General features: G+C 38.0%; 1 protein-coding gene across 1 annotated transcript; it reads left to right on the forward strand.

Moving 5' to 3' along the window:
• The first annotated feature begins 6,020 nt into the window (after positions 1-6,020).
• On the forward strand, positions 6,021-12,803 carry LOC104985299 (arylacetamide deacetylase-like). Its single transcript, XM_010835390.1, is given in 3 exon segments — positions 6,021-6,346; positions 11,985-12,304; positions 12,306-12,803. Coding segments are annotated over 3 exon segments (735 nt in total). The 5' UTR covers positions 6,021-6,205; the 3' UTR covers positions 12,580-12,803.
• Positions 12,804-16,458: the final 3,655 nt, after the last annotated feature.

Here is a 16,458-nt window from a genome sequence, read left to right on the forward strand (position 1 = left end):
GGGTCTTAAAAAGTCATTTAATTCTGATTATTACTCTTCCCAAGTGAATACACACAGAAAAGTTTTTAAAAGAGAAGTTTATTACAAGACAAGAAAACCAGCTAGTTTTCTGAGGGGAAAATGCCAAAGTCCAAGTTTTTAAGTACTAGAAAGGAAGGGGATAATGTTTCATGGAGGTAATGGTGAAGTGAAAGTGTTAGTCGCTCAGTCGTGTCCAGCTCTTTGTGACCCCATAGACTGTAACCCACCAGGCTCTTCTGTCCATGGGATTCTCCAGGCAAGATTACTGGAGTGAATTGACATTCCCTTCTCCAGGGGATCATCCCGACCAAGGAATCGAACGGGGTCTCTGGCATTGCAGGCAGATTTTTTAGCATCTGAGCCATAATGGTAATTAATGATTAATTAATTATAGCTATTTATAGCTTACAGGGTAGGACAAATGAGTCCACAGATCTTGGTTAAAACATGTCTCATTGTTCTTTGATCTGGAATAAACTGCAGTTATGTTCAATAAGAATCTGACTTAGCAAGATTATTAAGGTCATGATGAGGATTAGCAGTACAATTGTGAAATGCAGCATTTAGCAAGTAATACTGCAAGTTGAAATTTTTCATTTTGCATCACCCTTCCCATGCAGGAATCCCTTTAGCAGTGCAAAAGGATGTGCAATTTTTAGACAGTAAACACACACATATACACACATATACACACATGTGCACACACTCACATGCTTACACATAAGTTTCAACCAATAAAGATAATGCAATTAATCAGTAGCAAATAAAAAAAAAAAACCAGCTACAGTTGTATATTAACTGAAATAGAACTTAATGTATGAAAGAATAAATAATTACATATCAGACTGAGAAATTTCCCCCAAAACTGAATTTACTACATCTCCTTCAGTGCTCTTTATTTTAAAAGAATTTCAGCTGAAAGTGTTACTTCCTCTAACTTACCAGCCTATCACCCTTTGTCAAACATGTGGCTTAATGCACATAAACCATTACAATTTGCACATTATTGTCCAGTTCTTATATTTATTTTGCTTTATAAAATATTCTGAAAACTTTTGAAGGGATTTCTTTAACCCAACTCCCCTCTTCAAAGCAGAGTGTTGACTTGAACATATCTCCCCTATAGATACGAGCTCTTTGGAACCAGAAAACAAGTATTTTTATCTTTGTATTCTCAGCACCTACCACCATGTAGATCACATAGAAGACAGCTGTATTGATGTTGGCTGCTACAATAAGATTTGGATGGGCTTGTTTAAAATGATCAGCACAGAAATGGAAAAGAAAACTGATCACAAGCAAGTCAAAGAATCAATGAGCAGTGTGTTAATTAATTATGTTTGAGGCTACTTTTAGATTTTCCCCCTAGGATTTCTATATGAACTGTAGAAATATAAAATCATCACAGGAAGCTTTCTATGAAGAAAAAAGTTGAATTATTTAAATTGCTAATTCTCATTTGTGTTTTGTTTTGCTTTATTTGAACTGTTTTTAAAATAAATTTATTTTAATTGGAAGCTAATTACTTTACAATATTGTGGTGGTTTTTCCCATACATCTAAATGAATCAGTCATGGGAGCACATGTGTTCCACCATCCAAAACTCTCCTCCCACCTGCCTCTCTGCCCCATCCCTCTGGGTTGTTGCAGAGCACCAGCTTTGACTGCCCTGCTTCATGCATCAAACTTGCACTGGTCATCTATTTTACATATGGTAATATACATGTTTCAATGTTAGTCTCTCATATTGTCTCACCCTCGCCTTCTCCCACAGAGTCCAAAAGTCTGTACTTTACATCTGTGTCTTTTTTACTGTCTTGCATGTCGGGTCATTGTTACCATTTTTCTAAATTCCATATGTATGCATTAATATACTGTACTGGTGTTTCTCTTTCTGGCTGCCTTCACTCTGTATGATAGGCTCCAGTTTCATCCATCTCATTAGAACTGACTCAAATGTGTTCTTTTTTGTACCTGAGTAATATTCCATCGTGTATATGCACCACAACTTCCTTATCCATTCATCTGCCAATGGACATCTAGGTTGCTTCCATGTCCTAGCTATTGTAAACAGTGCTGTGATGAACATTGGGGTACACATGACTCTTTCAGTTCTGGTTTCCTCAGTGTGTACGCCCTGCAGTGGGATTGCTGGGTCGTATGGCAGTTCCAGAGAAGACTCTTGAGAGTCACTTAGACTGCAAGGAGATCCAACCAGTCCATCCAAAAGGAGACCAATCCTGGGTATTCACTGGAAGGACTGATGCTGAGGCTGAAACTCCAATACTTTGGCCACCTCCCACGAAGAGTTGACTCATTGGAAAAGCCCCTGATGCTGGGAGGGATTGGGGCAGGAGGAGAAGGGGATGACAGAGGATGAGGTGGCTGGATGGCATCACCAACTTGATACACATGAGTTTGAGTGAACTCTGGGAATTGGTGATGGACAGGGAGGCCTGTCCATCGCATGCTGCATTCATGGGGTCGCAAAGAGTCAGACACAACTGAGTGACTGAACTGAACTGAACTGATAGCAGTTCTATTTCCAGTTTTTTAAGGAATCTCCATACTGGTCTCCACAGTGGCTGTACTAGTTTGCATTCCCTCTACCAACAGTGTAGAGGGTTCCCTTTTCTCCACACCCTCTCCAGCATTTATTATTTGTAGACTTTTTGATGGCAACCATTCTAACCAGTGTGAGATGGTACATCATTGTGGTTTTGATTTGCATTTCTCTGACAATGAGTGATGTTGAGCAATTTTTTTATGTGTATATTAGCCATCTGTATGTCTTCTTTGGAGAAATGTCTATTTAGTTCTTTGGTCCATTTTTTGATTGGGTCATTTATTTTTTCTGGAATTGAGCTACATGAGCTGCTTGCATACTTTTAAGATTAGTTGTTTGTCAGTTGCTTCATTTGCTATTATTTTCTTCCATTCTGAAGGCTGCCTTTTTACCTTGCTTATAGTTTCCTTTGTTGTGCAAAAACTTTTAAGTTTAATTAGGTCCCATTTGTTTATTTTTGTTTTTATTTCCATTACTCTGGGAAGTGGGTCATCATGGTCTTCCTGTGATTTATGTCAGATAGTTTCTGCCTATATTTTCCTCTAGGAGTTTTATAGTTTCTGGTCTTACATTTAGATCTTTAATCCATTTTGAGTTTATTTTTGTGTATGGTGTTAGAAAGTATTCTAGTTTCATTCTTTTACAAGTGGTTGACCAGTTTTCCCAGCACCACTTTTTAACTATGATCTTTTTTTCAAGATAAGCAGTAGACAGACTTGATATGTTGTCAAGTAACTGTAGTGTTGGTTATACTTTAGGCTTGATGCCCCCTATATCAATATCCTCTCAGTCTTCCCAAAGTAAATCTGTGTCCCAGATGAAACTGAGTATGGAAAGAGAAGCTAGTATTAGTACCTCCCCAGTGCCAAGTTAGAAAAGACAGATATAGGTAGGTAAAGAGGGATGCAAGTTCTGAAAATTCAAGAAATTATTCAAATAAAATTAAACAGTGACACTACATGGACATAACTAGCTCCTATGAATTTTCACTTCTTATTAGTTTCTATAGAGTCAAGGATAAAGACCTCAAAGCCTGCAGATTTAGGTTAAAATGATAGCTTTGGAAATGATAGCTAAAATGATAAATGATGTGACCTTGGGAAAGAAAATCTCTCATAGTATTAGTTCTTACATACCAGTGTTGATATGAGCACACAGTGATATATTTAAAATTATAGTACTTTAAGCTTAGCATGAAATTTACTTGCTTCTCAAGAAAATTCTTAATGGAGTTTGAGGACCTGAACGCTTGGATCACTTAGCAGTCCAAACTACCTTTATTTTGTGATGTTACCATTTAAAAGATAGTTTCCAGGTCTTATGGATTGTAATTACTTCTCTCTGGGAGTGACACACATGACTTTCTTTTCAGTCCATTTGGCCAGCACTTCTTCCATAATTTCACTTCACTATAAGAGAAAAGAAGTAAAAATCACAGGGGCATGTGGATATTTAGTGAAGAGTTAACATCTCTAACACTGCTACTTGCTTTTTAAATTTTTGTTATTTTATTTACTTATTTGGCTGCATCCAGTCCTACTTGCAGCAAGTGGAATCTTCATTGCATCATGCGAACTTTCATTGCAACTCACAGACTACTTGTAGCACATGGGTTTAGTTGCCTCATGGCTTATGGGAATCTTACTTCCTTAGCCAGGGATGGAACCTGTGTCGCCTGCATTGCAAGGCAGATTTTTAACCACTAGACCACCCAAGGAAGTCCTGCTACTTGTTTTTGTATGACCTACTTATTTGCTTATCTGCCATCTGAGATGAATTAAAGACTGGGACAAGTAAGGTATTAATGTGTACTCCTGGAGGCAAGCCAGGACAAAGTGAAACCAGAGCAGTCCTCCACGAGTACACATTAATACGAAGGTGAAAGAGGAGAGTGAAAAGCTGGCTTAAAACTCAACATTCAAAAAACTAAAAACACTGCATCTGGTCCTATCACTTCATGGCAAATAGATGGGAAAACAATGGAAACAACGAGAAACTTTATTTTCTTGGGCTCCAGAATCACTGCAGATGATGACTGCAACCATGAAATCAAAAGACGCTTTCTCCTTGGAAGAAAATCTATGACAAACCTAGACAGAATATTAAAGAGCAGAGACATTACTTTGCCAACAAAGGTCCATCTAGTCAAAGCTATGGTTTTTCCAGTAGTCATGTATGGATGTGAAAGTTGGGCTATAAAGAAAGCTGAGGGCCGAAGAACTGATGCTTTTGAACTGTGGTGTTGGAGAAAACTCTTGAGAGCCCCTTGGACTGCAAGGAGATCCAACCAGTCCATCCAAAAGGAAACCAGTCCTGGGTATTCATTGGAAGGACTGATGCTGAGGCTGAAACTCCAATACTTTGGCCACCTCATGGGGCAGGAGGAGAAAGCGATAACAGAGGATGATATGGTTGGATGGCAGCACCAACTCAATGGACTTAAGTTTGAGCAAGCTCTGGGAGATGGTGAAGGACAGGGAAGCCTGGCCTGCTGCAGTCCATGGGGTCACAAAGAGATGGACACGACTGAGTGACTGAACAACAACAATGATGTTAAGATTTGTTTTAGTACATTGCCTGGGATACAGAGTAAATTCTCAAAAACTGTTAGCTATCTCCTTGATTTTATAATCAAGGAAAAAAAAAAAAAAAAGCCAGAACACAGACCTTTGTAAGAAGAACCTTCTCTGTGTTCTAATTTTGCTTGTTCAGTCATGTCCGACTCTTTGCAACCCCATGGACTATAGCCTGCCAAGCTCTTCTATCCATGGAATTTTCCAAGCCAGAATATTGGAGTGGGTAGCTGTTCCCTTCTCCATGGGATCTTCCCAAGCAGGGATTGAACCCAGGTCTCTCATATTGCAGACTGATTCTTTACTGTCTGAACCACCAGCAAAGCCCCTAATTTTGCTAAAAGATCTCAAATCCAGGGGATTCCATGCTGAATGAATAAATGTAAACAGAAAACTGCAAAACTTGTATGAAGATTTAAAGTGCTGAAAATATTTTTCCTTTTTCCTTTCCTTTTTTAAAAAATCTGAATTGTGCCCTATACGGAAGTTGTTTGAATATAAGTTTTTATGTTGCATTGGAAAAAATTGTATAACTTCAACCTATTTAGCATTTTTCACTAATAATTTTATTTGTATCAAGACAGTAAAAGTAATATAAGATACAAGTGACCATATCTATCATACTTCGTAAAAGCTCTCAATAGTTTAAACATATTTTTTCTCCCCTACTCTGAGATTTGTTATTTGAAGCATACACTGAGTTTCTTATATTTCCTGTGGCCTTTTCTCTAATGGTTAAAGTACTCCCCAACAAGTAATTGAGCAACAAATGTTTGTTTACTGATGCCTAGCAATATTATAAGGCTGTTGTACTTGGCAGAACCTGCAGATAATATGAGTATGGATTTCACAGAGTTCTTTGTACTTTTTCTGAGTTAATTATTTCCCAGCAGCTTGCAGAATGACAATTGGACCAATGGAATTTGTGTCTAAGAAGTAAGATAACACTTTTTGATAAATCCAAAAACTGTTATGAAATTTCAACATTCAAATATTTCAGAAGTGTATTTGCTTTGCTGCCAAGTAGAATGTGCAGTTGGAAAACATGATGGGAAGAAAGACAATTTTGCTTCTGATCGTGGGGGTCCTTGGGGCATATTATGTTTACACACCTCTCCCGGGTAATATTGAGGAGCTGTGGAAATTAATGTGGGTAACAACGTGTTTGAAAACTATGACACATTTGGTAAGTATAAACTTTTATTGACTCTGAATGTTTAGAAGTTTAATCAGGAGAAAATAATTATCTTTATTATTTTTTAAATAATTTCTGCTGTTTTGGAAATTTTACTCAAAGTTTGCTTGCTGGTTTTAAGACGTTTTTAATATTTTATCTATTGCTTAATGCAGAGCCCGAACAGAATGAATATGGAGGGAGTAGTCAAGGAGTTTCCATTTTAAATACTAGAAGACAAAATAGACTGGCTAAGAAAGACAAAAAGTCTTATTGTGAGTTTCATGGCATGAGTGCTGCCAGAATGAAGCGTTTTGAACTTCAGAAATGGTAGAATTGAGCAACACTGATTAGTTACAGAATTCGATACAGTAACCTTGTATTCAGATGTGCAAATTCTTTCTTACTGAAATACCTGTGAACAAGTCAGCTGATATAAACCCAGGGGAAACAAGGAACATGGTTTCCAGTTGAAGGGTTTAGTTGCTGAGTGATAGGATCCCGCATGGTTGGCTCACTACCTCCTGTTCATGGGTGGTCCTCAAAGACTTGAGGTTCTTTTCTAATGAGTCTAATTACTTGGAAATAAAGCCATATAATTCGCTCCTTTGACTTTGTTGTGAATTGCCTCCCTGCAGCAAAAACAAAACAAAAATAATTCATAGACAGTCTGGGTATTAAACCCTTGGCTCAACATGTCTTGCATATATTTTTTTAGTTTCAGCACTTTTCTGGAGTTTAATGTAGCTCTGAATAAGTGTGATGCTTGTCTTATTTTTATTTTCTTATTAGTGATTTGGCCATTTTTAGTAATTTTATAGTACACGTTATTGGGTTTGGATCAGTTTTGGTGGAATATAGCTTCAAGTCATTTTTTAAAGTTATTCTTGGTTGATTTTGATTTATTGTTTTGATTTCTTTTATTATTTGGATTAATTGTGCGTGTGTGTGAATACATTTATGTACACATGTAGTCCTTGTTTGCCTTTGGAAAAAATGTCATTTTCTCTATAGCACTTAATCTTCTCCAATTTTTTTTTTGTTTACTTAAGGAAGTAAAATCATATCTCATGTACAAAAAATAAGTTTTTAAAAGTCACAGTAACAATTATTGCTTACCTAGGAATAGCTGTGTGTGTGTACTCAGTCATGTCCGACTCTGCGATTTCATGGACTGTAGCCCACCAGGATACTCTGTCCATGGAATTCTACAGGCAAGAATACTGAAGTAGGCTGCCATTTCCTATTTGAGAGGATCTTTTTGACCCAGGAGTCAAATCTGTGTCTCTTGCATCTCCTGCATTGCAAGCTAATTCTTTACCACTCTGCTGGGAAGCCTTAACCAGTTTAACTGCATTGATATATATAACTAGTGCAATTTTAAAGAAATACATAAAATTGAATGTAATAAAATATAGGTTGATGGTTACTGGAGAGGAAGAAGGGTGTGCAAGAGCATGGTGAATTCCCTGACCCTTAAACATATTTATTACATTTCACATTTCTGCCTTATACAGTTGTATATAAGGAATGGCACCCCACTCCAGTACTTTTGCCTGGAGAATCCCATGGGCAGAGGAACCTGGTAGGCTGCAGTCCATGGGGTCGCAAAGAGTCAGACACAACTGAGTGACTTCACTTTCACTTTTCACTTTCATGCATTGGAGAAGGAAATGGCAACCCACTCCAGTGTTCTTGCCTGGAGAATCCCAGGGATGGGGGAACCTGGTGGGCTGCCATCTATGGGTTCGCACAGAGTCGGACACGACTGAAGTGGCTTAGCAGCAGCATATGTGTTATATTTAATTATAAAATTATAAAGTATAATGTTTTAAACAGAAATAGATTCACAGATGAAGAAAACAGACTTATGGTTACCAGGGGGAAGAAAAGGGAGGAATAAATTGGGAGATTGAGATTGGTATAGAATACTACATATGAGATAGATAACTAATGAGGACCTACTATACAGCTCAGGGCATCCTACATAATACTCTGAAAATGGCCTATATGGGAAAAGAGTCTAAAAAAGAGTGGAGATTATATATATTTATAACTGATTCACTTTGCTGTACAGCAGAAACAAAAACAATATTGTAAATCAACCATACTTCATTAAAATTTTTAAATAAAATATAGGTTTATTATTTTTTTAAATCTACAGGTCACGATTTTGGCTATCTGTAAAGTTTTCATTAATTGGTCAAGTATAAAATATTTTTGTATGTCTTCTCAGTTCAGTTCAGTTCAGTCACTCAGTCATGTCCGACTCCTTGTGACCCCATGAATTGCAGCATGCCAGGCCTCCCTGTCCATCACCAACTCCTGGAGTTCACTTGAACTCATGTCCATCGAGTCGGTGATGCCATCCAGCCATCTCATCTTCTGTCATCCCCTTCTCCTCCTGTCCCCAATCCCAGCATCAGAGTCTTTTCCAATTGGTTAACTCTTCGCATGAGGTGGCCAAAGTATTGGAGTTTCAGCTTTAGCATCAGTCCTTCCAATGAACACCCAGGACTGATCTCCTTTAGAATGGACTAGTTGGATCTCCTTGCTGCTGCTGCTGCTGCTGCTAGGTTGCTTCAGTCATGTCTGACTCTGTGCAACCCCATAGATGGCAGCCCACCAGGCTCCCCCATCCCTGGGATTCTCCAGGCAAAAACACTGGAATGGGTTGCCATTGGATCTCCTTAACTCACTCTAAATCAGTCACCTGTGAGCTACCTATTTAATAATTGTGCGTGTTTAGTCACTCAGTCACGTCTAACTCTTTGTGATCCCATTGACTGTAACCCGCCAGGCTCTCTCCATGGGATTTTCCAGGCAAGAATACTGGAGCAGGTTGCCATTTCCAACACCAAAGGATATTCATGACCCAGGGATGGAACCCACGTTCTCTTGTGTCTCTTGCATTGGCAGGCAGATTCTTTACTACTGCACCACCAGGGAAGCCATTTAATAATTATCACTCCTTTAACAATCTAACAGCATTCTTCATACTAGGTACCAAGATAAACGGAATGTGGTAATTTTACATGAAATAAAACACTGAACTGGTTATTTAAATTCAGAAATTATTTTTACATAAAATAATCTAGTAATGAACTTTTAAATATTTTATTCTACTAACTAGTTCTAATTCCTTTGATCTAAATAAAATAAAATAAACATTGTTGCCATTTGCTTTTGCAGGCCTGTGTGTGTGTGTGTGTGTGTACACTCACATATGCCTGTGTGTGTGTAAAATGTCATATTTATATCAAAGGAAAGAATGTCAGGGTCCTGTGATGTCTTCAACTCTATATCAAGTTTTCAGAAATGAACTTCATCTAGCCATTATACTTTACTCTGAGCATCACCAGAGTACATATGGTTTCAATAATTACTGTTTATGACCTACACCAGTGGAGCTCAAATTTTTCCTTGCATCAGAATCACCCGAAAGATGACAAAACACACATTGCTGGTTCCTCCCAACTTAATTTAGTGAGTCTGGGCTAGGATTAAGAATTTTCATTTCTAACAAATCCCTGGGTCATTTGAGTACTAGGCATCTAGGGACCACAGTTAGAGAAGCTAATCTATGAGACATTCTGGGCCATTTCAATGTGGGAACCATACAAATGTACATAGAAACATCTCCTAAAATGCAATGCTTAATATTGTGTGTGTGCTTGCTGAATCGCTTCTGTTGTGTCTGCCTCTGTGCAGCCTTATAAACTACAGCCTGCCAGGCTCCTCTCTTAATGGGATTCTCCAGGCAAGAATTCTGGAGTGGATTGCCATGCCCTCCTACAGGGGATCTTCCCACCCCAGGGATCAAACCTGGGTCTCCTGCCCTGCAGTTAGATTCTTTACCATCTAAGCCATCAGGTAAGCCCCATGCTCAGTATTCAGTTCAGTTCATTTCAGTCGCTCAGTCATGTCCGACACTTTGTGACCCCATGAATCACAGCACGCCAGGCCTCCCTGTCCATCACCAACTCCCGGAGTTCATTCAGACTCAAGTCCATCGAGTCGGTGATGCCATCCAGCCATCTCATCCTCTGTTGTCCCCTTTTCCTCCTGCCCCCAATCCCTCCCAGCATCAGAGTCTTTTCCAATGAGTCAACTCTTTGCACGAGGTGGCCAAAGTATTGGAGTTTCAGCTTTAGCATCATTCCTTCCAAAGAAATCCCAGGGCTGATCTCCTTCAGAATGGACTGGTTGGATGTCCTTGCAGTCCAAGGGACTCTCAAGAGTCTTCTCCAACACCACACTTCAAAAGCATCAATTCTTCGGTGTTCAGCCTTCTTCACAGTCCAACTCTCACATCCATACATGACCACAGGAAAAAACGTAGCCTTGACTAGATGGACCTTTGTTGGCAAAGTAATGTCTCTGCTTTTGAATATGCTATCTACATTGGTCATACCTTTCCTTCCAAGGAGTAAGCGTCTTTTAATTTCATGGCTGCAGTCACCATCTGCAGTGATTTGGGAGCCCCCAAAAATAAAGTCTGACACTGTTTCCCCATCTATTTCCCATGAAGTGATGGGACCAGATGCCATGATCTTCATTTTCTGAATGTTGAGCTTTAAGCCAACTTTTGCATTCTCCTCTTTCACTTTCATCAGGAGGCTCTTTAGTTTCTCTTCACTTTCTGCCATAAGGGTGGTGTCATCTGCTCAGTATTACTGGTTCCCAAATATTTTGGGTTATACATCCTATTGATGGAAAAATTTTAGTACACCCCAAATATATGCATATTAATTTATAGATACATTTGTCTTAATGCACTAATCTGAATATTTGAAACACTTAAACATTAAAATCAATTAGACTTTTACCTAGGATTTAGTTGTTTAGTGTCAGCATTGAATTAGAATTCCTAATGACATGATCTTCTCCTTAAATGTTACTGCCTGTTGATATCAGTTCAGTTCAGTCACTCAGTCTTGTCCGACTCTTTGTGACCCCATGGACTGCAGCCCACCAGGCTTCCCTGTCCATCACTAACTCCCAGAGCTTACTCAAACTCATGTCCATCGAGTCAGTGATTCCATCCAACCATCTCATCCTCTGTCATCCCCTTCTCTTCCTACCTTCTTCTCCTCCCAGCATCAGGGTCTTTTCCAATGAGTCAGTTCTTTGCATTAGGTGGCCAAAGTATTGGAGTTTCAGTTTCAGCATCAGTCCTTCCAATGAATATTCAGGACTGATTTCATTTAGGATGGACTGGTTGGAGCTCCTTGCAGTCCAAGGGACTCTCTGTTAATGTAATAACATGTATATAAAAATTTTATTTAAAATATATCAATTTCCTCTGGTTGCCATTCTTAGCAGTAAGAGTATATATTTTGCTTTTTAATCACAGATTAGATGGCCTTTTTACCCATCCATAAGGAAAGTAGTGGGCTTCCCTGTTGGCTCAGATGGTACCACCTGCGATGCAGGAGACCTGGGTTCTATCACTGTTTATGTTCATAGTATTTAAGTAATACACCTAGTCTTAGATATAATTGAAAATTGGAATGTTCTTTGAGATATATTTCTTGTTTCCGATTATCTTTTTGAGATTCTGAATTTAACTCATATCAGTTATTGTTTTTAAATTTAAAATGTATTTTTAAATGAAATTACTATTTAATCAACTTTAAATTATTTTCAGCTCATAGATGACCCAGATGTCAAGATCAAACTCAAGACCCAGTCTTTAATTTATCCTGCCCTTCAGTCTCTTGATCTGGATTTACCATCATATCGGGAAAACTCAAATTTTCTTGGTCTGACCAAATCATTCGTGGTCAGATTGTGGAGTGGATACTTTACCACGGACAGATCACTTGAAAAAGCCATGTTCTTCAATCAACATGTACCAGTGGAATCAAGCAATCTGTTCAAATTTGTTAATTGGAGTTCTTTGCTCCCTGAGAAGTTTAAGAAAGGGCATTTTTATAACAGTCCAACTTATGGTAATTCTAAGCTGGCAAAAGTATCCAGGGTTTCTAGATGTGAGGGCGGCTCCCTTGTTGGCTGATGACAACAAATTGCGTAATCTGCCCCTGACCTATGTCATCACCTGTCAGTATGATATATTAAGAGATGATGGAATCATGTACGTCACTAGACTCCAGAACGCGGGAGTTAGGGTGACCCATAACCACACTGAGGATGGATTCCATGGAGCACTTATTTATTGTGGGTTTAAAATCAGATATAGAATAGAAAATCAGTATATGAGTTGGTTAAGTGAAAATTTATAGTAAAATATCTGAACAGTGGTTCATAAAAATATATAAACCTTAGAGTAGGAAACAAATTAGTGAGAAAAGGTTGTGTTTGCATTGATATTTGATTATCTGTGACCTTTCCAAGGTTCTCATAACCATTGTATTTTGTTTGTCTTTTTAACTCAGCAGATTCTTCTCTATCCCTTATTCTAAATGTTGTTTACTCATCTCTGTACCTTAACTAATATTTATATTCTATATTTTTTCTTGCTGCTGTTAGTCATTTCTTATAACTCTAATTTATAGCCCTAGTTTTTTGTCTAATAGTATTACTATTGAGAAGAAAGCTTAAAGGAATACATCTGGTTTGTGAAATGCTAGAGCTTCAGTTGGCATGGATTTGGAGTCCTGAAATGCCACCTTATAGGCAATCATATTTTCTTGCCAATTATTTTTTCAGAGTGTTAGCCTCAATACAACATCATGTGTTTATCACTGCAAAATTCACTTCTTAATGCAAACTTCTTCCTGTGCTCAGATACCAGAATCAGTGCCAATGATCTCATAGGCATTTTAGGAAAAAGCAGCTCTATTCTTTTGACAAATAAGGGGCATTTAAGTGGGAGGCAGTAACTCTACATGTAGCAATGATGAGTGAAGCCCAGAACATAGAGGAAATCACAAAACCAAACTGAAAATTTTGAGCTCTAAAGTTCTTGTGTCTATATGAAGTTAGTAGAGTGACAAACAAAATTGCTATGTTATTGGACTGTCTTAGTCAACTTGGGCTGCTGTAACAATAGAGTTGGTGGCTTACAAAACAATAGAAATTTATTGCTTACAGTTTGGGAGGTTCAGAGTGTCAATATGGTCAGATTCTGGTGAGAGCCCTCTTCTGCATTGCACACTGTGATTTCCGTGACAGAGAACAAAGAGAGGAAGCAGGATTTTCTATGACTCTTATAAGGGCACTCATTTCATTCATGAGGACTCCACTCTCATGAACTCATCTAATCCTAATTACTTCTCAAAGTCTTCACTTCACTTCCTAATACAATCACAGAGAAGGCAGGGTTTCAACATAAGAAACTTGGGGGACACATTCAGTCTATAGCATAGACTATAGCGAATAAACAGTAATGACCATATATTATGTAATGTTTGATAATTTTGGAGAAATACTGAGGGAGGCAGCTCAGGACTAGTATGGCATCTCCTCCCAACCATCAGAAGTCAAGGCTTCTTTCCATTCCTCCTCAGCTATTATCAGGCAGAAAGAGGTGCGGGTTAGGGGAATGGGAGAATCAGAAACTTTCATTTCTGTTTTTATCAAGAAAAACAATAGCATTTCTACAAGTCCTACCCAACATATGTCTCATTTTATGTTTCATTTTACAGAACTGTATTTCACGTGGACACACATAACTGTCAAGGTTGCTTAAGGAGTAATATCTTTTTTAACCTGGGCACAATGTCCTGAACAAAATTAATATTTGTTTTTTTACGTAAATCCGTGAGAGAGAATTGAGTAAACAACTGGTAGTTAGGCCACAAATTCTGTAGGAATAAATGGTTTAAATTACTTTTGGAAAATGCACAGGAATATTGTTGTAATGTATTACATGAGACAGAAATATAAATGAACCATACTTATGGTTCCAAATGGAGCACCATTGGGATACTTGTGTACTGTAATATTTGTGTCTCAGTTGAAGAGGACTTTTTTACTTGTATCTGTATGTCCCACTCTTTTACCTCCTTCAAACCACCTACCCATAAATCAAAACAATGTATGTTAATTACCAGGTAGGGATATAGTCTTAATTTGGAATATAAAGATATATTTAAATATGGACATAACATATGACACAAGGTACTTTTTTAAAGCTATATAAATAATAATGATGCAACAAATTGATGTCAGTTGCATGTGTCTCAGATTTCCAGCCTAAAGTTATAGCAGACGGAGGGATCAATAACTAACAAAGCAACAGCAACAAAAGAATTATCTATTCTCAGCTTAAGTTTCTATTACAAAAGTCCATCTAGATCCCCACTTTTGGTTTTTACCAAGTACAATAGGATGAATAAGAGAATTGGTGTCCTGATGACGTCTTGGGCTTCGCTGATAGCTCAGTTGGTAAAGAACCTTCCTGCAATGCAGGAGACCCTGGTTCAATTCCTGGGTTGGGAAGATCACAGGGGAAGGGGTAACTGGCTATCATTAATTGATCTTTACCCCTCTCTACATCTGTACTCGCTCTCAATCACTTTCATTTTTCATCCCTTAATCTCTGTAACGTATTCCCTGTCCCTGATTCTCCCCTTTCCACAACCCCTTCTCAATTCCTATAATCTTTCCACTGAGTTCTCTGGAACTCTTGGATCATCATGAATGGATATCCATAAGATTTTATCTGTGCCTTCTATTAACTGTCATCTGAGATGTAGTACTTAATTGAGGACCAGGCTTCTATTTTCCCTCCCACATTGATCAAACCATAAGTATCTTCCTTGTTCACTGATGCTACCAGACTATTCTCTCTCCCTACAGCCTCTCATATCATGGTAGTAGACTCTATCATCAGTTACGTTTCCGTTATGTAGTCACCTGCCAACTTCTGCATCACTGACTCTAATGTCTCAAAGATTTCACCTTTAAAGTCACTGTCACTATCTCCACTATTACAATTGGGGATTTCAAAATCTATATAGATGATACAACTAACATTGTGAACCGTAAATTGTTTGACTTTCCTTCTCCCTGATAATGTTGGCTTTTACTCTGCATAAACCTTTTGCTCTTATGATCATGCCTTAGACTTTGTTACTAACCGAAACTGCACCCTATAATCTCAGTATCAAATAGGCTATTATCTGACTGTAACCTGCTGTCATACCAGGTCACTCTCACTAATACTCCTAATTACCATGTACTTGAATTATATCAGCATTTTAAATTTCTTCATTCTGCACGTATTTTTCCTTCCTTATTCAGATTTAGTTCTTCAGTCAATCATTATGATCACTTTCTTGTATACACCCCGAGCTTCTATCTCTTGCTCTCTATTACACTTTCTCATCTGTCTTTTTTCTTGATCTCTTAGTGGAGTGTTTCCGCATTTGCGTGTTTTATTTATTTCTTTTTTTAACCCATGCTTTCTTCTCTGGTGATATCAGCTAGTCTCATGGCTTTCAATAATCTGTAAACTGAAATCCCAATTCACATCTCTGGTCTGAATCTTCTTAACTCCAGATTAGGTATACATATACATCTATATACGTACTTTACAATCCCAGTTGGATTTAAATAAATACCTCAAACTTAAAGTTATGGTCTTCTGTCAAATAATTCTGATCTTCATCTTTCTCATTTCTGCAGATAGCAACTCCTTTTTTCCAGTTATTCAAGGCAAAAACAAACAATCAATATAGTGAAAATGAGTATACTACCCAAAGCAATTTATAGATTCAACGCAATCCCTATCAAGCTACCAACAGTATTCTTCACAGAGCTAGAACAAATAATTTCACAATTTGTATGGAAATACAAAAAACCTCGAATAGCCAAAGCGATCTTGAGAAAGAAGAATGGAACTGGAGGAATCAACCTACCTGACTTCAGGCTCTACTACAAAGCCACAGTTATCAAGACAGTATGGTACTGGCACAAAGACAGAAATATTGATCAATGGAATAAAATAGAAAGCCCAGAGATAAATCCACGCACATATGGACACCTTATCTTCGACAAAGGAGGCAAGAATATACAATGGATTAAAGACAATCTCTTTAACAAGTGGTGCTGGGAAATCTGGTCAACCACTTGTAAAAGAATGAAACTGGACCACTTTCTAACACCATACACAAAAATAAACTCAAAATGGATTAAAGATCTAAACGTAAGACCAG

The sequence above is a fragment of the Bison bison genome, unplaced genomic scaffold (genome assembly GCF_000754665.1).
Source record: "Bison bison bison isolate TAMUID 2011002044 unplaced genomic scaffold, Bison_UMD1.0 scf7180017864042, whole genome shotgun sequence".
Taxonomy (NCBI): domain Eukaryota; kingdom Metazoa; phylum Chordata; class Mammalia; order Artiodactyla; family Bovidae; genus Bison; species Bison bison.